Raw genomic sequence first — 23,295 nt, 5'->3', positions numbered from 1 at the left:
TGCATACTAGGAGAAACTAGCATATCAGCTTAACAAGGCAGAATGGAAATTGGTAGGCAATTCTTCTGCACATCAGAGAGAGAGAGAGAGAGAGAGAGAGAGAGATGGGGTGGGTGGCAACTTATAACAAAGACTTTATTACAGTAGACCCCCATTATAAAGGACCCCAGCATAACAGATATCGGATTAACAGACACCACAAAGCCTGACAAACTTTTACCAGCTATAACGAGCAATGTCCGTTAAATGAGGTGTAATGGGACATAATACATGTGTCTCCTGCTCTTTTTACTCCAACCTGGCCTGAAGTTGCCCTCTCCCCATCATAACTGCTACGCTGTAAGTACAGACTACTGTATAGCAATGCTGTATGAGTCAAGAAGAGGTGCTTTGGCAAGGATATGAAATAAGCTGCAAAAGGGTGAAATTATGGGCCAAATTAGTGTAAAATGGGTATAGCTTACATTTTTAGTAATAGAATATGCTACTATACTCAATTATTTTCGTACATGTGCTTTAAGTCCCACCTCATGGGGGGACCCTCAGATATAACGGACTATCGGTATCTCCTTTAACAGTCTTGGCTTTCACCAATTAGTTCATTAAAGTGAGGGTCTGCTGTATACCCAAAACAGATAACCAGCCTCACCTTAAGCACATATGGGAGGTCAACAGTGCTTGTACCAGGCAGTTCAGACCTAGCCACAGCTGACATAACACAGGTAGTGGCAGCTGGGGTGCTGAAAGAGAAGCGGGCAGTGGGCTGCATCTCTCCCTCTGGCTCGTGGTCGTATATCAGGATCCCATCTCTTCCAAGACGCACATAATGACTCTCCCAACATGCCTTCCCTGACCTAAAACATGATATTTTCTCATAATGTGTATTGTGGCAAATCATTACATACACTGCATCATCACTATTGTCATCATGTCATGGTCATAATTATGATCACCCGAGTCAAATATCACCCATCATGCCTGCCCAGACTGTATATAATGATAATGAAGGTAATGGAGAGAGTTTTAGAAGATATGATTAGAGAAAGAGTGAATATTGATGAGATGCAGTTCGGGTTCATGCCAGGTAGGGGGACCACTGATGCCATATTCATTGTTCGACAGCTTCAGGAAAAATATATTGGTAGGAGAAGGGATCTTTATTTTGTTTTTGTTGATTTGGAAAAGTCCTTTGACAAAGTCCCTAGAGAGGTGGTGAAGTGGGCAATGAGAAAGCTTGGCTTGGAGGAGTGGCTGGTTAGGGTGGTTATGGCCATATATGTGGGTGCTCACACCCAGGTGAGAGTGAATGGAGATTTGAGTGATGAGTTTTCCGTGAATGTTGGTGTGCATCAGGGGTCAGTCTTGAGTCCCATGTTGTTTATCATGGTACTTGAAGCCCTTTCACGTGACTTTAGAAACGGACTCCCGTGGGAGTTGTTGTATGCTGATGATTTGGTGTTGACTGCAGAGAATGAAAGGGAGGCGGAGGAAAGGTTTAGGAAGTGGAGAGATGGTATGGGGCAAAAGGGTTTAAGGGTAAATGCAGATAAAACAAAAGTGATGATATCGAGGGTTGGTGGCGGTACTGTCAAAGACGAGGGAGAGTGGCCATGTGCAGTTTGCCACAAGGGCGTGGAAAATAATTCCATCTTGTGCGGTGTGTGTGATAAATGGGTGCATAAGAGATGTAGTGGTATCAGAGGTAGACTGTGAGATAATGCTGATTTTATGTGTACGGCGTGCCGGGGTGAGCAGGTGGAGATTGTCAGACGTGAAAGGATTGAACTTGCTGGTGAATCTCTTGAGTGTGTGGAAGAGTTTTGTTATTTGGGAGACATATTGTGTGCTGGAGGTGGGGCTGGGGTGAGAAGTGGTTGGAAGAAGTTCTGGGAGCTCTTGCCTCTCCTGACATTGACAGGGCTCTCCCTACGTGTTAAGGGGTCTTTGTATGCAGCATGTGTTAGGAGTGTAATGCTGTATGGCAGTGAGACCTGGGCAGTGAAGGAGGAAGATATTCGCCGGCTCAGACGTACAGAAATGACAATGATTAGGTGGATGTGCAGTGCGTCCCTGCGTCCAAGGCCTGGAGGGGCTGGGTTTACAATGGAAGAGTTGAGAGGTAGGATGGTACTGGAGTGTATTGGTGTTGTGATGAGGAGAGGTAGATTGAGGTGGCTTGGACATGTGGAGAGGATGGGGGATGATAATTGGGTGAGGAAGGTGAGAAGTGTTAATATAGGGGGTTGGGTTATGAGGGGTAGACCGAGAAAGACATGGGACGAGGTCATTAAGTGTGACCTTAGGGTTAAGGGACTGAACAGGGAGGCTGCAATGGATCGTGCAGCGTTGAGAGCCGCCATTAGGTGACCAAGGCCGACACATGCAAGCATGTTGGAGCCTTTAAAAATGAAAATGAAACGATTAGTTTTGCTACCATTGTCTTATGGAAAAATTACATACCAATATACCATCATCATTCTGGTCTCACATTTCTTAATAGGCCTTCTCAGATCTAGAACTTAATCATCATCATCATCCAGACCTCCTTTCCCACTCTAGGGCAGGGTGAGGACTTAATACTTTTGCTAATTTGTGTAAGGAAAATTCCATACGATAAATCATCACTCAAGTCATATTCTTAAAGCTGGCAATCCCAAAATTACTCATTCACTCATTCATCATCCAATCCTATGTTGCCCCATAAGGAGTGTAGGAGCCCAGGGCTAGGCAAGTTGGTCCTGACATTTAAGATGACAGTGACCAGCCTTACTCATCCCTGAGTGGTATTACATGAGCAATAAACCCCAACCACCCACTGGATATAAACCTTCACCAGCTCAATCTGGCTGGAGTGCCATAATTACCCATAAACCACCAGGTGCCAAAATTTGGTTACTTTATGCTATGAAAATTTCACTCTCTTTGTATAATTTCACAGCATGCCATCCACAAAAGTGCACAGCAGATTCTGTTACCATCATTCATGAAATATGTGGAGTAAGGAAGTCTCTTGAGAAATGGATAGAATGTGTGATGACATGCATGGATAAGGTTGTTGTTGTTGTTGTGCTACCCTAGTCTGTCTGACTCGGCAGACTAATCAACTGCAGGCAAGCAACCATCCCTGCAGGCTCATCCCATGCCATGAACCAATGTTCCCATGTGGGTGACACAACTTCACCAGAGCGTGGCGCTGGGATTACAGTAGCATGGAAGTTTGGTCATTGTTGTGGATGCCATATTTGTGTCTCTCCACTCAGTTAACAGAGTCACCATAGTAGCCATCACATGATCTCACTACCTGGCTATACAGTTATCACCCAGTGTTGTAAATGGTTTCCTGGGTTACAAGAAACCATTAGACTTGTCATACAGTGTAGAGCCACCTGCATTGGAAAGGTGAGTATTAAACAGTGACAGGAAGGATGGGAGAAACAGGAAGAGAGGAGCACAGACACAGAAGAATGAGACATGAAAGAAGAAGTAGGCTGTACTACATCCAGTGCGTGGATGACAGGTGTCCCTTCCTACCACCTCAAGGATATGACAAATAAGTGATTGACGAAGCAAGGTATGAAAGTTTAGAAGCTAATGAACTACAGCTGTAATGTGGGATGAAAATGCATGAATGAAGCATTTGGAGAAATGCACACAATGCAGGCTTTCCATCCCCATATCACCTGGTAGTTAGTGGAATGTGATGTGCATCTATGATGAAAAATACAGACAATATTACCGACAGTTTTGTTTGTGAGCTGTACAGTGATAAATGGTGAGAGTGTGGCAGCACAACATAGGCTGGTAGTGGTGGAATGCTAAGTCATAGGCAAGAGGATAACGAAGAGGGAAACAACAGGGAACTGCAAAAATTAAATGGCGGAAGTTGAAAGAGAAGAAGCTAAAGAGCGAGTTTGGAACTAGCGTTCTGAGAGAAATAACACCAGAAAAGATTGTAAATGAATAGTGGGAGAAAAACAGCAGGATAATTAAGCAGGTGTGGGAAGGTCTGCTGGCCAAAACATTTGGAAAAAGCCTCCCACAAGATAAGGAAACATGGTAGTGGAATAAGAAGGTGCAGGAAAAGGTAAAAGAGAAGAATGAGGTGAAGAAGATTTTTGACAGCACTGGGAATGAAGATAAAGAGAGACTAAAAACTGCAAACAAAGCAGCTAAAACTGCAGTGGATCAGGGCAAAAACAAGAGCAGTGGATCAGGGCCGGTATTTATCAAGACTCCTAATTCCTTGTGACTATTCATAAGTCGTGTGAATGTTCATAAACTTGTGTCTCACAAGTGCTGTGAATTTTCACATCTCGGGGTTCCAGTTGTGAATGGCAGGTAGTTGTCGCATGCACTTGGGAGTTTCCACAAGCGCTTGAGAAGCAAGATGGCCGATCGACTAAAACAACAACGAATCCATCATCCACAGAATTTTCGCCCTTGTAGAGTCGTGCTGCTTGTAATTTTTCATATTGCATTTCTTTAATACATTTCCTTCAGCTCACAGGTCTTCCATTATTGTAAAATCTAAGGCAATTTTGAACAGTGCATGACACTGTTGTAACAGAAATGTTTTCATCACTCATTAAAGATTCCATATTTTTCATTAACTATTTTCATTAAGCTTTTGTATAATGTATTACACTCAGTTCTTCCATTTTAGTAACAATGAATAGCATTACATGATGTTTACTTTTCTCATAAATCCATTCTTAAATTAATAAGTATAATTTATGGATGTACTGATATGCATCTTTTACATCATTCTCTAAACCAATGACACTGAGGTACAAGTATTCCCAAACAGGGTGGAAGAAATCATTGGTTGGATGTGACTAAAATACTGAGTCACGTAGCATTAAGAACACATCTGACAGGTCTACAACATACTGTTATAAGTACTGTACACAGTACAGCTCGATGCTTATTCATAGCGGCTCTTTTTACAGTACAATGCCTGCTATTTGCTTGGTTTGTTGAGTTATGCCACACAATGATCAGAACAGAGTGAAGTACGGGTTTTCGAGTTTTACTGATTCATGTAAGAATATTAAAATAATACACCAACAATAAGAAGGAGCAAGTGGTTGGAGATGGAAAGAGTTCTGCATATCCATCTCACAGTGAAGTGACATATGCTTCTGTGGTGATAATCACTGCTTATTCTGTGTGTGAGTACACAAACGTGAAACATTCAGATGGAAACAGTATGTTGCTGCCAATAATAATTGTATATTACACCCACCGCAAAAAACCTTGATACTTTCCTATATTTAGCTAGAAAACTTCAACATAACATAACTCTGATAGGCGAAAACATCACTTTAAAGTGACTTTTTCGCCTATCACAGTTAATATTTTTGACTTTCCTACATCACTTAAGAACTTTCCAAGTTTCCAGGCATCTTGGAATATGTCTGGTGAAAGTATAACACTAGTAAGATGTAGGGAAGAAACTGAGAATTTATACAGCAAGAGCATCAACAGCATACATCCTCCCACAGCAAGAGCTCGGCCAGCACTGGCGAGTTTCGTGCATCAGTGAGTCTGGGAGTGTCCAGGGTGTTGCCAGATGTACATTAACAGCTGGATTAACTCGGGAGATGGTTGGAGTTAAGCCTACCTTAAATGTGTTTTTCATAGGTCTCAGAGGGGTGATGGGATCAAGACTTTTTGCGGAGGGTGTAGAATATAAATATTGATAAATCTCAAAAAATCAACATAAAGTCCATCCATCTATCTATCTATTGCCTGACGCCTCAATCCCACACGAGGTAGCCATAAACAAATCACCTCAACGTCGCCCTGTCCCCTGCCATTATATTGTCCTGCTCCCAACTAACACCCCCCCTCTCTCATATACCTCTCCACTCCATCCCTCCATCTCATCCTCAGCCTCCCCCTCCCTCTCCCCCCCTCCACCTCACTCACATACACTCTCCTCATCAGTTTCTCACCCTCCATCCTCTCCACATGGCCAAACCTCCTCAGTGTGTTCCTCCTAACGCTTCCTATCACATCCACATCCACACCACAATGCTCCTTTATATTCTCATTTGTCAGCCTGTCTCTCCATGTGACTCCACAGGCTCCTCTTAAATAACTTATTTCCACAGCACTCACTCTTGACTTGTGTCCTTCCAACAACATCCAAGCTCCACTTCCATACGTTAGAGCTGGTATCACAATACTGTCATGTAGTAACTTTTTCACTTCCATGCTCACTTCCCTGTTTCTTATCACTGCCTTCAAGGAACCAGCAACCTTTCTTCCCTGCTGTACCCTTTCAAGCACTTCACCCTCCAAACTTCCATCCTTACTCATCACACTCCCCAAGTACTTAACCTGCCCCATCCCGACCACTTTTCCACCACTGACTCCCCCCAATCCCGACCATTTTAGGAATTTTTTTTTTTTTTGGCTCAAACCTTCGCTTTTGGTGAGAAACATCGAAAATTCATAGAGAAATCGCTCACCTGAGGTTTAAAGTACTCGATACAGGTAGGAGTACCTCCTTATCTTTCTAGGTTTTCTATCAGGCTGGCACCAAAGAAAACGAGTTCTATGGGAGGATAACAATTTCACACCACTCATAAACGGTATTCATTTATTTACTTGGTACGAATTTATACAAGAGTATATTGGTTTTCAAGCAGTAATATAGGCATTATAAGCATTGTTTCACTCACTAATACCTGACCTTTTTTTGCCACATTACCTGATCATCATTTCTAACTGTTTCTTCCTCTAATGCTATGTAAAGTTTGTCCTCCATATTGTCATTGATTGGGGAATCACTCTGGCCCTGAATTTCGTACCGTGGCATGACATGGCTATACTGGCCAGGTCACTGATAACAGGTGAATTGCTGAGACAATGGCATGCAGGGGGGGGAGAAGGTCATGCTGGGTAAGGTATTGTCCCTGCCTGGCATCTTGTAGAGGAAGGTGTCACGTGTATACGTACCAAAAATCACTTGCGAAAATTGAAAATTGTGCAAATTAGGGACCTTGCAACTTTTTCGTGTTTATGTACGTCGACGGGATTGGCAGTGGCAAAACGTGTGGATGTTAAAGAACGTCGATGGGACACTGCGGGTTAAACGTACTCACATTTTCCACTTCCTCACCATCCAACCTCACTGTACATTCACTGACTTCACCTATCTTAAAGAACATCACGTTACTCTTCCCTACATTCACTTTTAGATTCCGTTTCTTACACACTCTCCCAAACTCATCTACCATCCCTTGCAGCTCCCCTTCATCTTCACTTAACAACACAGTATCATCTGCAAACAACAGTACAGGCAGTTTCCAAACACCACCCTCTCTCACTAGGGCCACTCCAACATCCACTGCCCTACCTTGTATCTCTTTTATTACACCATCCATGTACAGATTGAACAACCATGGAGGCATGACACATCTCAGTTTCAATCCAACCTTCAAAGTGAAAAATTCACTCAGTTCACCATCCACATGCACTGCAGCCTTAGCACCATCATACATACTCTTCACAGCATTCAACAACTTCCCACCTACTCCATCTATTCTCAATACTTTCCACAATCCTTGTTTAGTCACCCTGTCATATGCTTTCTCCAAATCCAAGAAGGCCGCATACAACTTCTTTCCCTTCTCTAGAAACTTTTTCATAAAGTCAAGATGTGCTTATCAATACTCTTAGTTGAATTAATTATCCATTATTTGTACTAAATAACCATCAGACAAGATTATTTGACGACCTACATGTCGCCCATTTTCGTTAAGTGTAGCACGTTTTCACACTCACAAGCAAGTCCTAGGAGTATTCATAATCACAGGTGTGAGATTCTCTGAGAGTGCTGGTAAATAACTCCTAGGAAGTTTTCACAACTGTGAAAGATTTGGGAGATGTGAGTGCTTGGCTGTGAAAAATCATAAGAACTGTGATAAATACTGACCCAGCTCTAATTTTTAACAGTGGAAGAACAGAAGATTTTTGCACTGGGGAAAAGTTGGAACATAGTGACAAAAGATCTTACACATATGAAGCAGACAAAGGATGGTGAGGGAAGGGTACTGAGGGAAGAGGAAGGCATAAAAGGAAGGTGGAAAGTGCATTTCGAGAAGCCACTGAATGAGGAAAATGAGAGGAGAGTTTTTGGAGATGGGATGCCAAATGAGAGGGTATCATCTGAAATTAGTAAGAAGTCAAAGCAGCACTGAAAAAGATGCAAAATGGGAAAGCAGTGGGACCAGATGAAATACCAGCAGAGGCATGGAAACGCTTGGGAGAAGATGGAGCTGATGCACTGGTAGATTTAATGCAGAAGATATATGAGCAGGAGAAAATACTGGAGACCTGGTGAGAAAGTGTGATACTACTGATCTGTAACGAAAAAGGTGACATTCAAGATTGTGGGAACTATCGGGGTAAAAAGCTGATGTAACTCACAATGAAAATATGGGAGAGAATAAGAGAGAAAAGGTTAAGGGGAAAACAGAGATTAGTGAACAACAGTTCCGATACGTGCCAGGAAAAGGAACAACAGATGCAATCTATGCAGTGCATCAAATCCAGGAAAAATCTGAAGAGAAGAGAGAAAGCTGCATATGCCCAGGGCTAGGCAAGTTGGTCCTGACATTTAAGATGACAGTGACCAGCCTCGCTCATCCCTAAGTGGCAATACATGAGCAATAAACTTCAACCACCTGTTGGATATAAACCTGCTCCAGCTCAATCTGACTGGAGCACCTTGTTTACCCACTAAACCACCAGGCTCCATTATTTGCTTATATGGTTACCACCCAGCATAGTAAATGATTTCCTAGTATAAGGAAACTGCATGGCTTGTCACTCAGTGTAGAGTCACACGTAGACAGAAGGAAGAGGAAAGAAAGATGGAAAGAAGGATAGAAGAGGAAGGAAGGAAGAAAAGGACAGTCACCCACGAGCAGCACCACACTGAGTGAGTGGATAGTGAGCACACCCAACTGCCACAAAGTTTCACCATATTAATCCACTTTCTTGAACTACTGTACCTCTTCATATCTTCAATTTCACTCATATATATCCTCTTCATCACCCTGTTTATACCCGGTTCTTCATCACCATGTTTATACCTGGTTCTCTCTGTACAGCATAACCATATTGTCTATAAAAACATACTGCCAATGTCTAGGCACACAATTTTCCACAATCCAATTAGTCAACTTCCATATTCTACATCTTTCGTGAATCTTTATATTTCCATTCTACATTCTTCATTTCATTTCATTCATAAAGGCTCCAGCATGAGTGCATGCAGCTGCCTTGGTCACCTAACAGCAGCTCTCCAAGCTTCTCAATCTCTAGTAGCCTCTCTGTTCAGACACATATATCCAAGGTAACTCTGTAACTTCATCCCAGTTTTTTCTGGCATGTCTCTTGCAACTCTACCCTCAACGTTCACACCTCTCACCCTCTGTACCCAGTTGTCATCCTCCATTCCCTCCACATCCCAAACCATCCCAATCTACCCCTACTCATCAGAATGCATACTGATCATTTAAGTCCCACCCTTCCTTTCAACTTTTCATTTGCAGTCCTAATCCCTCATGCTTGTCATTCTAGGACACACTACACATTCATCTAATCATCTCTCTATGTTTGAGTGTATGAATATCCTCTTCCTTTACTGCCCAGTCTCACTACCATACAACATTACACTCCCAACATGCTTTAGCACAGAGGGAAACCTCTCTCAATGTTGGGAGAGACAACAGCTCACTGAACTTCTTCCAACCACTCCTTACTCAAGACACCTGGTGGTAGGTGGGGGCACCCATCATCCACTCACTTAGTGCAGAGCTGCCTTCCTCGTCCTTCATGTCTATCATTCTTTTTCTGTGTGTGTCCTCTCTTCCTATTTCTCACATCCTTTCCATCACTATTTATTACTCTACTTTCCACTTCAGGTGACAAGCCAAATGGTTCCTGTGACTCAGGAAACCATTTACAATGATGGATGGCAACCACATAACCAAATAATGGGGTGATTTGGAGCCAACTACGGTGCCCATTAACTGGGTGGAGAGACGCAATTGCAGCTTCTACCCAAGAACCAAACCTCCACACTAATCCTCACAAATGCTGTGATAAGCTGCTGTCAGCTGCATGGGAATAGTGGTTCAATGCACGGGACAGCCCTGCAGAGGCGGTTGCTTGTCTCTAGTTTGTGGGCCTGCCCAATCTGATAGACTAGGGTAGCACAACAACAACTACCCTTGCCACCAAGCATGCTCGAGCTCCAACTCCAGCACACACAATGTCCCCCAAATAACAAAAAACCCCAACACACTTATGAGACTCTCCAGCAAGGCCAATCCTTTCCCATCTCTCTGTCTCCGCATGCTCTTCCCTACAGACTGCGACACATGAAATCAACTGCATTTCACAGCCTACCTCTAATACCATGATATATCTTATGTACCCACTTATTACAACACTGTACAAGATGGAGCTATTTCCCACACACTTGTGGTAAACTGTGCATAGCCACACTTCCAATACTTTGACAGCAATGCAACATGCCCTAGATATGATAATTTTTGTTTTATCTCTGTTTCCTCTCAAACCATTGTACCCACTCCATCTCTCCACTTTCTAAATCATTCTTCCACTACCCTCTCTTTCTCCCTGATCAACACCATTTCATCACTGTACACCTCCCATTGGTGTCTAGTTTTGAAGGCATGTGGGAGATCAAGCACTATGATAAACAATAGGGGTTTCTGACACAGACTGAGGGCTGGTACTACAATCCCTATTATCTTTTCATACTCAATAATCTCCATCAACATACCCATATCCCACACCAAGCCCTCTTCCTCCCATCATCCCCAGACATCACTTTTTGCTCCCCAAACCTCGCTCCCACAAAATCCTGGAGAGTGGTCAAAACCCTTGGCTCTGACCACCTCCCGATCATCATCACTACCAAAACCAGAATCACCCCACCTGGCTACAGACACACATACACTAACTATAAGACAGCCAACTGGGAGACCTTCACAAGTGACACAGAACAAAACTTTGAAACATTAAACAGTACATCCACCACAAACATCAACACTGCTGTGCACAGTTTCAATACAATTACTCAAAATGCAGACAAAAGACACACCCTTAGAGGCAACAGAAAGACACAACCCTAACTTCACACCAGAAATTCAAGGCCTCATCAGTCAATGGGACACACTACAACACTCCCCAACACCCCATACACAAGACACCATACAACAAGTACAAGAACTCAACAATCAAATAAACAATAAAATATCAGAACAGCAAATACCAAATTTGAATAATTATCTCCTAACACTTGATCACAAAATACCAGCAAACTCTACAAAACACTAAACAGCATCACACTCTCCAACAGCAACGCTACACAATCACACGCTGCCATCACAACAGACACCATATCTTCAAACAAACAAGAAGCAAACACTCTCATCAATCACTTTTCACATGTCAGCCATCTAAACCCCCATTGCAATGACCGACGTCTCATCTAACGTAAAAGACAGTTTCCCACAGACCCAGACTATGCACCTTTCACTTACAACCAGACAATGCACATCATGAGCAACCATAAGCACTCATCTGCCTGTCGACCAGACAACATAAGCAACATACACCTAAAACATCTGCCGAAATGTTGAAGGCCTCAGGAGATATAGGGGTGAGGTTAGTCACTGACCTGATAAATATGATTATTTATCAGTGTGTTGTCCCAGATGATTGGCTGAAGACTGTAACTGTAAATGTGTATAAAGGGAAGGGTGATGCCCAGGAAAGAGGAAATTATAGAGGTATAAAGCTTTTAGATCAGATAATGAAGGTAATGGAGAGAGTTTTAGAAGGTATGATTAGAGAAAGAGTGAATAATGATGAGATGCAGTTTGGGTTTATGCCAAGCAGGGGGACCACTGATGCCATATTCATTGTTCGACAGCTTCAAGAAAAAGATATTGGTAAGAAAAGGGATCTGTATTTTGTTTTTGTTGATTTGGAAACGGCATTTGACAGAGTCCCGAGAGAGATGGTGAAGTGGGTAATGAGGAAGCCTGGCTTGGAGGAGTGGCTGGTTAGGGTGGTTATGGCTATGTATGTGGGTGCTTGTTCCCAGGTAAGAGTGAATGGAGATTTGAGTGATGAGTTTTCCGTGAATGTTGGTGTGCATCAGGGGTCAGTTTTGAGTCCCATGTTGTTTATCATGGTACAGTACTTGAAGCCCTCTCACATGACTTTAGGAACGGACTCCCGTGAGAGACGTTGTATGCTGATGGTTTGGTGTTGATTGCAGTGAACGAAAGGGAGGCAGAGGAAAGGTTTAGGAAGTGGAGGGATGCTATGGGGCACAAGGGCTTAAGAGTAAAGGCAGATAAAACATAAGTGATGATCTCTAGGGTTGGTGGCGTTACTGTCAAAGACGAGGGAGAGTGGCCATGTGCAGTTTGCCATACGGGTGTGGGAAGTAATTCTATCTTGTGCGGTGTTTGTGATAAATGGATGCACAAGAGATGTAGTGGTATCAGAGGTAGACTGCGAGATAATGCTGATTTTATGTGTACGGTGTGTCGGGGAGAGCAGGTGGAGATTGTCAAGCATGAAAGGATTGAATTTGCTTGTGAATCTCTTGAGTGTGTGGATGAGTTTTGTTATTTGGGAGACATGTTGTGTGCTGGAGGTGGGGCTGGAGCCAGCTCTGTGGCTAGGATGAGAAGTGGTTGGAAGAAGTTCAGGGAGCTCTTGCCTCTTCTGACACTGAGAGGGCTCTCCCTACATGCTAAGGGGTCTTTGTATGCAGCATGTGTTAGGAGTGTATTGCTATATGGTAGTAAGACCTGGGCAGTAAAGGAGGAGGATATTCACCAGCTCAGACGTACAGAAATGACAATGATTAGGTGGATGTGTAGTGCGTCCCTGTGTGCAAGGTCTGGGGGGTCTTGGTTTACGATGGAGGAGTTGAGAGGTAGGATGGGACTGGAGTGTATTGGTGTTGTGATGAGGAGAGGTAGACTGAGATGGTCTGGACATGTGGAGAGGATGGGGGATGATAATTGGGTAAGGAAGGTGAGAAGTGTTAACACTGGGGGTGGAGTTATGAGGGGTAGACCGAGAAAGACATGGGACGAGGTTATTAAGTGTGACCTCAGGGTTAAGGGACTGAACAGGGAGGCTGCAATGGATCGTGCAGTGTGGAAAGCTGCCATTAGGTGACCAAGGCCGACGCATGCAAGCATGTTGGAGCCTTTAAAAACGAAATGAAACGATCTTGGACCACAAGGCATACATGCACTCACCAACATATCAAACTACAGCTACTCACACAACATAATACCCAACATCTGGAAACGTGGCATAATCATCGCTATCCCCAAACCCAACTAAGACCCCATGTTACCATCCTCACACCACCCCATCACACTCCTCTGCACCCCCTCTAGAGTCACTGAATGACTGGTATTACAACTAGTTACACCTCACACCCCCTTAGCCCCATCACAATATGGTTTTAGGCCACCACACTCCACAAACACTCTTCTTACAGACCTTACACAGAGAGTTTTTGATGGCATCAGTTCAGCTAGGCCACCACACAGAACACTCCTAGTCACATTAGACATAAGCAAAGATTTTGATGCCATCCCCAGCCACACCCTCACAAACAGAATATTCAACACAAACATGCACAATAACACAAAAAGATGGCTGGCAAACTATTTAGCAGGCAGATGTGCAAATGTAACATTTGCTGGTCAGTCTTCGAACATCAGAAACTTCACAAATGGCATCCCCCAAGGATCTGTTTTTGTCCCCTACTCTCTTTAACCTATACATGCATGACATACCCACACCCCACATACCACAAATACACACAGCTTCCTATGGGGACGACAAAACACTTACATGTACACACCAAAACACAAACACAGCCGCACACATCCTCCAACTTTGCCTCAACACACTACATGAATGGTTCACCACAAACAGGCTCAAAACAGCCCCAGCCAAATCTACAGTGACCCTTCTCACAAGCTGGACAACAGAACAGAGTCACATTCCACATCTCACCATAAACAACACTCCCCTACCACACACACACACACACACACACACACAAACTCCTTGGTGTAACCTACAATACATCAATGTCATTTAAACAACAAATAATACACATTAAGGAGAAATTAACACCAAGACTCAATGCCTTGAGGTCACTTGCCTGTACAACATTTGGACACAACGAAGAAACCATCACCACAGTATACAAACAATACAGTATATACATTCAGTGATGAATTACGAAAGCCCTGCCTGGGCTTCTAACCTCACTAAAACACACTACAACACTCTACAGACCATACAGAACAAGGCCAATCACAGGCTGCACCACTACTACACCCACAGACCATCTACACCAAGAAACTAAAGTCCCTGAAGTCAAGAATCATCTAGACATGAGAGACACCCAAATTCTCGCCGCAGCCTCCACAAACCCAAACCACCCACTACACTACATGGCAGCACATCCACAAGCACCAAGGAACATCAAAACAACACCCAGCACACGATATCATACACAAATACTGTCATCTCTCCCCCCTTGCCCGCCTCAGATCAGCTTCCAGAAGCATATCCATACTCAAATCACTTGCTGCTCCATTCAGTCACTCAAAGACAGCACACAGCTGCACGAACTGCCTCCTAATATTCAACCTTCTGAATCTTATCTCCCTCGTGAGGACGGGGTCCACCTGGCCAGGCTGAGATGTGTGCATCATCCAGCCCTCTTGAGTTATCAGAAGAGGCTGGATGACTCTGTCACCGATGCCTGTACAGGATGCAGCACAGCACCCCATACTCTTAAGCACATATGGAAGACTGCATTGGACACAATCACATATGCCAACAACACCACATACACTCCTTAAGAGCACTATGGGAAAGCCCATTCTCAGCCATGGCTTTCCTTAGGGACTCAGGGCTGTTCAGCCAGACTGCCTAGGGAACAACTACTACTACTACAATAATGGTTTAAAACTGATCCTGAATGTACATCAATATTTATGGAAAACTCATCACTCAAACCTCTGTTCACTCTCACCTGGGTGCAAGCACCCTCATACAATGCCATAACTATTATAATCAGCCATATCTCAATCCCAAGCTTAATTACTGACCACTTTACCACCTCCTTTGGAACTCTGTCAAAGACCTTCTCCAAATAAAACAAAAGAAGCAGAGCTCTCTCTCTCTCATTTCCTTCTTATACATTTTTCCTGAAGCTGTTGGACAAAGAATATTGCATCAGTGTTCCTTTGTCTGGCATAAACCCAAAGACTGCATCTCACCAATATTCACTCTTACCCTTATCAAACCTTCTAGAACTCCCTCCATTACCTTCATTATCTGCTCCAAAGGTTTTCTGTGTCTGTAATTTCCTCTTTGCAGAGCATCAACCTTCCCCTTTTATACATTTACAATCACACTCTTCAACCTGTTACATGGAACAACACTCCTACATCAATTTCACATCCAATGCTCTCTTGACTTTCCAAATTCAGGTCATACCTAGGTCTCACACCCATATATTAATACAGGAGCCAACACTACCTTTCTGCAATTCTCTTGCAGTCTCCACACTAAGTTCTCTTTCGTATCAGTGTCTTCATACCACCTGCTACTTCTCTTCCTTGAGCCACCCTGCTCCCCATTACTTTCATACATTTACCTCTTTTCTATAACTCCACCAGGGTATTTGCACTTGTATTAGTTCAGGTCTCTCATCAGAAAGAGAACATGAAAATTATCAAAATCACAGTTCAGTTACATTACTCAACCATAACTACTAAATTCTCCCTCTCCCCTTTCTCTTCTTTCTCCTTCTCTTCCTTCCCTTCCCCCTCCCCCCCTCATAACACACACTTACTTGGGTATCTTAAGCCAGCCTTCAGGTGAGGCCTGAGATGAAGTTGTATTGGGTGCGGTGAGCCGGACTGGGGAATCCGAAGTCCAGCCCGGTGAGTAATGTTCAGCTAGTTGCACTGGTAGCCCACATGTTGATGGCAGCTCCACTGAACACTGATACACAACACAGTACACATTATCATCATCATCATCGTCCTAACTCGGCTCACCACTACAACAACAGCTCCATCAAACAATGGAACAATACACTTCATTATCATTATCAGCAGCAGCAGTACTCCATTTAAAAATTATTTCTTGCTGATAAAGCCACAAATCACTGGATGTGGGCAACAAAGAGAATATAAAACTCATAAATATTTGCCATGAAACAAATATACATTATCCTTTTTCCAAAAGTGAAATACATTAAAAAATATAAGGGATAGTTTGACCCGTGTGACAGAACCGTGAATATTGAAGGACTGGATAATGAGTGAATGGATGTGTGGCCCATTTCACATGGCACTCTGTTGATACTCATACTTTTAAGTTTTCTTTTTCCTATCTGGATTCCACATACTTCAAGTTTTCCATCCATCCATCCATCATCCAATCCTATGTTGCCCCATGAGGAGCGTAGGAGCCTGGGGCTAGGCAAGTTGGTCTTGACATTTAAGATGAGAGTGAACAGCCTCACTCATCCCTGAGTGGCATTAAATAACCAATAAACCCCAACCACCGCTTGGATATAAACCTACACAGGCTCGATCCAACTGGAGCACCTTAATTACCCATTAAACCACCAGGTGCCATAATTTGGTTATATGGTTACCACCCAGCATAGTAAATGGTTTCCTGGAGTACAGAAAACAATTTGGATTGTCACTTAGTGTAAAGTCACCCATAGGTAGAAGGAAGAGGAAAGAATGAAAGAAAGAAAGACAGAAGTGGGAGCGTAAAGTCACCCATAGGCAGAAGGAAGAGGAAAGAATGAAAGAAAGAAAGACAGAAGAGGGAGTGTAAAGTCACCCACTGGCAGAAAGAAGAGGAAAGGAGGAAGGAAAGAAAAACAGATCAGGAAGGAAGGAAGGAAGAGGGGAAAGGGCAGACATTCAAAGCAGAACTACATTGAGTGAGTGGATGGTACGCACCCCCACCTACCACAAACTATCCAAAGCTGAGTACACCGCTTCTCATCCGACTTCAGTTTTTAGTGGTACAATGATAATGACAAAAACCCTATCTAATATTTTTTTATAGTTTTTGATGCCTGTTGGGCTTTTACTGGTGATGAGAGTTCCCACTGAAAGTTGTTTCATGACAAGCAGTTTCATAATTAAGTTTATGATAAATGAGAGAATTCATCACTTAAAGTTACATTTGATTTAATTAAACCCATGGATTACTGGGTACCTTTTTTTATCCCACCCTGTGGTGTGCAAAAAACTATTTTTTTTTTTTTTTTTTTTTAGTTTTTGTTTATTATAAACTTGAAGATAAGCATCCAGGGCATCATCTGGTGAAAAAAAAAAATATATATATATATATATATATATATATATATATATATAGATATAGATAGATAGATAGATTATATATATATATATATATATATATATATATATAGATATAGATAGATAGATAGATTATATATATATATATATATATATATATATATATATATATATATATACAGTATATATATATATATATATATATATATATATCTCGCTGTCTTTGCATAGCCCCATGCATAAGTTTGCATGGGGGTGGAGTAGTCAGCATTGGTGCTCAGCTACTGCATGGGCACAGGCTGAGCTGTGGCCCGCAACATGGCACTTCCTAGCCTGAGCTGTGGCTTACGATCCACGGGTTAAAGTTGCTTTGACTCAGAAGAGAATGTTTTTTGTCCATTTAATTGCCTCAACCATGAATCAGAAGCAAGTTCCATTTAAATGTTTCACTAAAGGCAGCATTTTTTCTGCATACATTACAAACTTTGGGTAAGGACTGCCTGTACTGTACATACAGAACTGCAATCAAACAGTAATATACTGTACCTTGCTGTGTGCAATAACCCCACACTCCTGGCAACGTACAGCATTGCGAGCGAAGGGGATGCTACCTAAACAGCCTGCACACCTCCCAGCCTGCATCTGTAGACCTGTCTGCCATCTGCAGAAATGGTAACAAAAATACTATATCATCATCATCATCATCTAATCCTGTGTTGCCCCATAAGGAGCCTCCTAGAAGCCCAGGGCTAGACAAGTTGGTCCTGACAGTTAAGATGAGAGTGACCAGCCTCACTCATCTCTTCGTGGCATTATGAGCAACAAACCCCAACCATCCCATGGATAGAAACGTGCATAGGCTCAATCCGATTGGAGCGTCTTAATCGCCCACTAAACCACCAGGCACAATACTTTGGTTACATGGTTACCACCCAGCAATGTAAATGGTTTCCTGGTGTACAGAAACCATTTGGCTTGTCACTCAGTGTAGAGTCACCCACAGACAGAAGAAATGGAAATAATGAAGGAAAGAAAGATAGAAGAGTGAGCGTAAAGTCACCCACAGGCAGAAGGAAGAGAAAAGAATGAAGGAAGTCAAGACAGAGGAGGAAGGAAAGAAGGAAGGAAGAAAATGGCAGTCACCCGAGGGCAGCACTACTTTCAAGTGAGTGGATAGTGCAGTGTTTCTTAAAGTGTAGTCCGCGAACCTCCAGGGGTAGGTGGAATGTTCCAGGGGGTCCGCAGGCTAATTTGAGTATCAGATAAAACATACAATAGTTGCTGGAAACAATTTAACGACTTTGTAGAATACAGTGATATTTGTGATTTGGCAGCTCTGTACTGGCCATTGATAAATAATTCAGTAACAATTTTAGTATATTATAGCCTACAAACTCCTTTAAACTCAAGAGGTACAGTAGGAGGGAAATCTACTCATAATTAAGGGTCTGCCACATGATTAGTTTCAATAAAAGGGGTCCACTGCATAAGAAACTTTAAGAACCACTGGGATAGTGAGTGCCCCCACCTACTATAATTTGGCTAAAGCCATTCCCTAATGCAATCAGATCAAACATTTTTCTGGGATGCTAAAAAATGTGGTTACCTGAGGCTATGGTATCTGAGTCCAGAACACTTAAGGGTGAGAGACCAAGCCATGCCTGTGGTATTATATAACAAAAAACTGCATGTGTAATTGTTATTCAATACAATGAACACAAGAAAGCTCTTACTGGATAAAGCGTATGCTATATAAACAGGTCCTGCTCTGGTCCAACACTCATTTAGATATAAGCCAGGTACTGCAGGACACCAGCCACTTCATCTGAACAATCCCAGAAAATATTTTGCTAAAATTAAGTACTGTAGATGGTTTGTCTGTGATATGAGTGTGACGTGCATGATGAGTTAGTGTGTAGTGGTGTAAGGGGCTGCATCACAATGAGGGAACAGTGGACTGTTTGAGAATTTATTATCGCATTTATTGTGCTGATACATCAATAAGACTGAGTCATTACCTGTGAGGAATGTTATGCCTCATGCGTTGTTTGTGTTGTGTGCGGGGTGTCTCAGCACTTATCTTGCCCTGAGGGGTACGCATGGGGAGTGGGGATGGGGCTGGCATGCGGGTGTGAGGGATACGTGGGGTTCCCGCCACACTTTTGCTATCTGAAGTTCCACCTGAAAAGATGTCATAAAAACACTGCTACCACAGTAATACTTTGTTATTTGTACTGTAATATTTGCAATACCATGGTACTACAGTATCATAGTAGTTACAACCTAGGTTCCTCTAAATGTGAACCCAGTGAAATGCAGGTTAAAACTGCCCGCCTATAGCTCACCCTCCTCATTTCTGGGGGATAGGGAGAGAGTTGAGAGACATTTATATAACTCAACCATGGAGCCAATCTGCAATATATATATGTGCCATCACCTGAAGGCTTCCCCCTCCAGCACCACTGGTGCTGTACTGAATATGATATACTTTTTAATCTGTAAAATTATCATTCACATTCTTTTAAAAAGTGTGGCATAGGCAACTGGACAAACGAAGAAAACATCCACAAGCCAGTAATAATGCATCAACCTAGTTTACAGAATACCAATGTCTGTAACATTAATACAATAAACAAATGCACAAACTCTATACTCACAAAGATGAAGAGCTACACAGTACAAGCAAAATTATGGCAAAGGAATACAGGAAAAATTATAATGGGTATATAAACATACATTACAGGAGAAAAGGATAAAACTAAAGAAAACATGACACAACCTGTGTGAGGATAAATTAAAAAAAACAACTGAATAAGACTCCTACTCACTTAACATTTACCTAACCTACAGTTCCTTTCCCTACATTTCCTTACTTTTGCCTATGCTGCATTACACTATCTTGCCAATCTGATCTTCAGCAATAACAGCCAACACCAAAACCTTTTGCCCTGTCTAGTCCTACCTTGCCCTGCCCTATCCTAATTGACCCAACTCTCCTTTCTTGTACAAAGCTCCACTCTGTCTAAACCTTAAGCAGTGAGGGCAACAATCTCTCATTTTACCCTCCCCTCCCATTATCTTGCCATCCCTATCCTATCCATCCTAACCTATATTATCTTACCCTTTCCCACCCTGTCCATGCAGCAACTTGGGCAACAACCTCTGCCCTATCCTACCCTACCCTGCACTGTCATAACCTACGCAGTTTGGGAAACAGTCTCTGCCCAATCCTATCCTACTGTATCCTAAACCTGGCACTGTCCTAACCTACAATAGTTAGGGGAACAATCACTGCCCTCTCCTACTCTATTCTATCCTACAGTACCCTACCCTTTTCTCTCCTATAGTAACCTTCCTTGTACTGTTCTAACCTGCAGCAGCTGGAGCAATAATCACTGCCCTAACCTACCCCATTCTATCCTAAAGCACCCTACTCTGCACTGTCCTAACCTGAAGCAGTTAGAGCAATAATCTCTGCCCTACTCTCTCCTATTCAAGCTTAACCTGCAGTAGTGATGACAACCATCTCTGATCTGCCTAACCTATCCTGTCCTATCCTAACCTACGGCAGTATGAGTAACAATTTCTTCCCTACCCTACCCTGTCCTGCCCTGCCTTCCCCTAACCTGCAGCAGTGAGGGCCACAATCTCAGCACGTGCCCTTGTCAGCTGTTCCTCCAGATGCCTGTTGTTAGAGCGCTCCCGGGCAAGCATGTCCTCTAGGTCCCGGTACTGCCTTGTCACCCACACTCCTCCACTGTTTTCCTTGTTTTCACGCCCAAACAGTCTGTTACGCAAGTTCTGGAATACAGCAATAATGGAAGGAGGGGAACCTGGATCTCACAGCCATATTCTGAACATTTTTTTTTGTATAAAAAAATAAATAAAAAATAAAAAAAAATAAAAATCCATACACCAGATTATTGGTGCCCTCCTTTCATAAAAAATCTGTAACAGCTGGACTTGAACAGTTGCAGGTTGAAGTTTGGGAGGAAACAACTCTGGGGAGGCGAGTTCCAAAGAGATGCAGTTCGGGGAATAAAAGATTTCTGATAGGCGGAAGTTCTGCAATATGGCAGTGTGACATTCCAGTCACGAACACTGCCAGATGCCCGTGTAGCAAAGGGGATGGCATGGAGAGGTGGCACAATGGATACAACTTCACCTGAGCATTTGCCATAAAAGTATACATGAAATAATGCATGGGAGGCAACATTTCTTCTTCCCTGCAGGGGAGGTAGTTTATCTGTAATTGCAGGGTTATTAATAATTCTAATAGCTTTGTTCTGAATTTTGTCTAGCTGTTTTTGTGTAACCTCTCCACATCCATTCCACAAGGCTGAGCAAGGATGAGATGAAAGCGCACATGACTCTTATAAACTATTGCTAACTACTTGTCAGTGAAGAAGCTACAAACTCAGCACAACAATCCAAGTTTCACTGAGGTGGTTTTGGCAAGTGATATGACATAACAAGTCCAGTTGAGAGCACTGTTAAGTGAAACACTGAAAATTTCAACACTTTTTGAGACAGAAATATTAGTGGCATTGAGGTAATATAGGAAACTGGCAATATCTGTCTATTATTAAACTGTATAGATTTGGTTTTACTAGCATTACATGAAGCAAGGTTATTTTTTCTCCATTCAATTTCCTACATAAGTCTTGATTTATGGAGATGGCTGTACTGAGTTGTGAATTAGAGATATTAAACACTGTGAATGGGTGTTTAAGTGTGAATGAACTGTGAAGTGCTGAGTCATCTGCATATGAATGGATGGGACTATGGGAGACAGATAAGAGATCATTAATATGAACTGGGAATAGGGTTGGGGCCAGAACTGATCCTTGTAGCATGCTAGCATTAACTGAGTGGAACTGGAATGTACATCATCTACTTTTATCTGTCTGTTGCTGAGATATGAGGAAATCAAAAGAACAAAAGACGTTAGTCCACGGCAAGGGAGTTTGGATAGCAGGGAACAGTGTCAGATTCTGTCAAAAGCTTTAGAAATATCAAGGGCTACTGAATGAGTTTCTCCATATTGGTCAATAAATTGGTGGATTATGGAAATCATATGACACTTTTAATTTTATTCTTGCTACCTCCAAACAGTTTTTATCAACTCTAGAGACATCTGGTGGTGAAGGGTTCATGAAGTCTATATGCAACCCCTCCAGTTCGAAAAGTTTCCCTTAACCCCTTCTTTACCGAAATGCATTTGGCAGTACATGTGTACTTCCATTCTGAAAGCCATTGAGGTACCAAGAAAACTTTGGAAGTACAGTACACATGTACTTCCAAACATCATGGTTGCACAGCTTTGCTGCCTTGGTATGGCTCTCATAATCCTTCCACGTGGTTTTCAGCCACAGGAAAAGCTGGACTATATGGTAACATTCCTATTTTCTCGACCAATGGTAACATTACAGTATTATGTCATACATACGTCATGAAACCTCATTAGTTTCGACCAACTGTAGACTGTATATATGATGTAATTTCTCAAGCACCAATCAGATTATCAGTCTCCCCACCACCTACACTTCCCCTGTGAGTCTGCAACTATTTTGCAAGTATATTTGTGAATGATGACTTAGTGTGCCTGTGACCTTGGAGGGAATGTGTACTCTGCGCTAAACACCGCCACGCACTCCCATTATACGGAAACATGTCATCAAGTGGTGGTGATGAGGATTTTACCCTCCAGTTAGACAGTGATCTGGATGAATCTGATAATGAATTGTTGTCTGAGGAAAGTGACAATGATCCATTGTATGAGCCGGGAGAGACTGTCAGTGGGAATACAGACGACAGTGAAAGTTGTGTCACCCAC

The 23,295-nt window shown here is 42.6% G+C and overlaps 1 protein-coding gene across 1 annotated transcript in view; it reads right to left on the bottom strand.

The window, feature by feature from the left end:
• Positions 1–23,295, bottom strand: part of sti (citron rho-interacting kinase sticky) — a 421,549-nt gene that overhangs the window by 163,310 nt on the left and 234,944 nt on the right. The window contains exons 21-25 of the mRNA XM_080286239.1: positions 21,086–21,260; positions 19,478–19,640; positions 18,006–18,120; positions 15,965–16,116; positions 650–854 (exon numbers count right to left, since the gene is read on the bottom strand). Coding sequence (XP_080142365.1) covers positions 650–854; positions 15,965–16,116; positions 18,006–18,120; positions 19,478–19,640; positions 21,086–21,260 — 810 coding nt within the window. The remainder of the gene's footprint in view (positions 1–649; positions 855–15,964; positions 16,117–18,005; positions 18,121–19,477; positions 19,641–21,085; positions 21,261–23,295) is intronic.

Source organism: Coenobita brevimanus, chromosome 110 (genome assembly GCF_032717465.1).
Source record: "Coenobita brevimanus isolate Jiangsu-jjx chromosome 110, ASM3271746v2, whole genome shotgun sequence".
NCBI lineage: Eukaryota > Metazoa > Arthropoda > Malacostraca > Decapoda > Coenobitidae > Coenobita > Coenobita brevimanus.
Note: the sequence above shows the minus strand (reverse complement) of the source record. Positions and strands in the feature narration are given on the sequence as shown.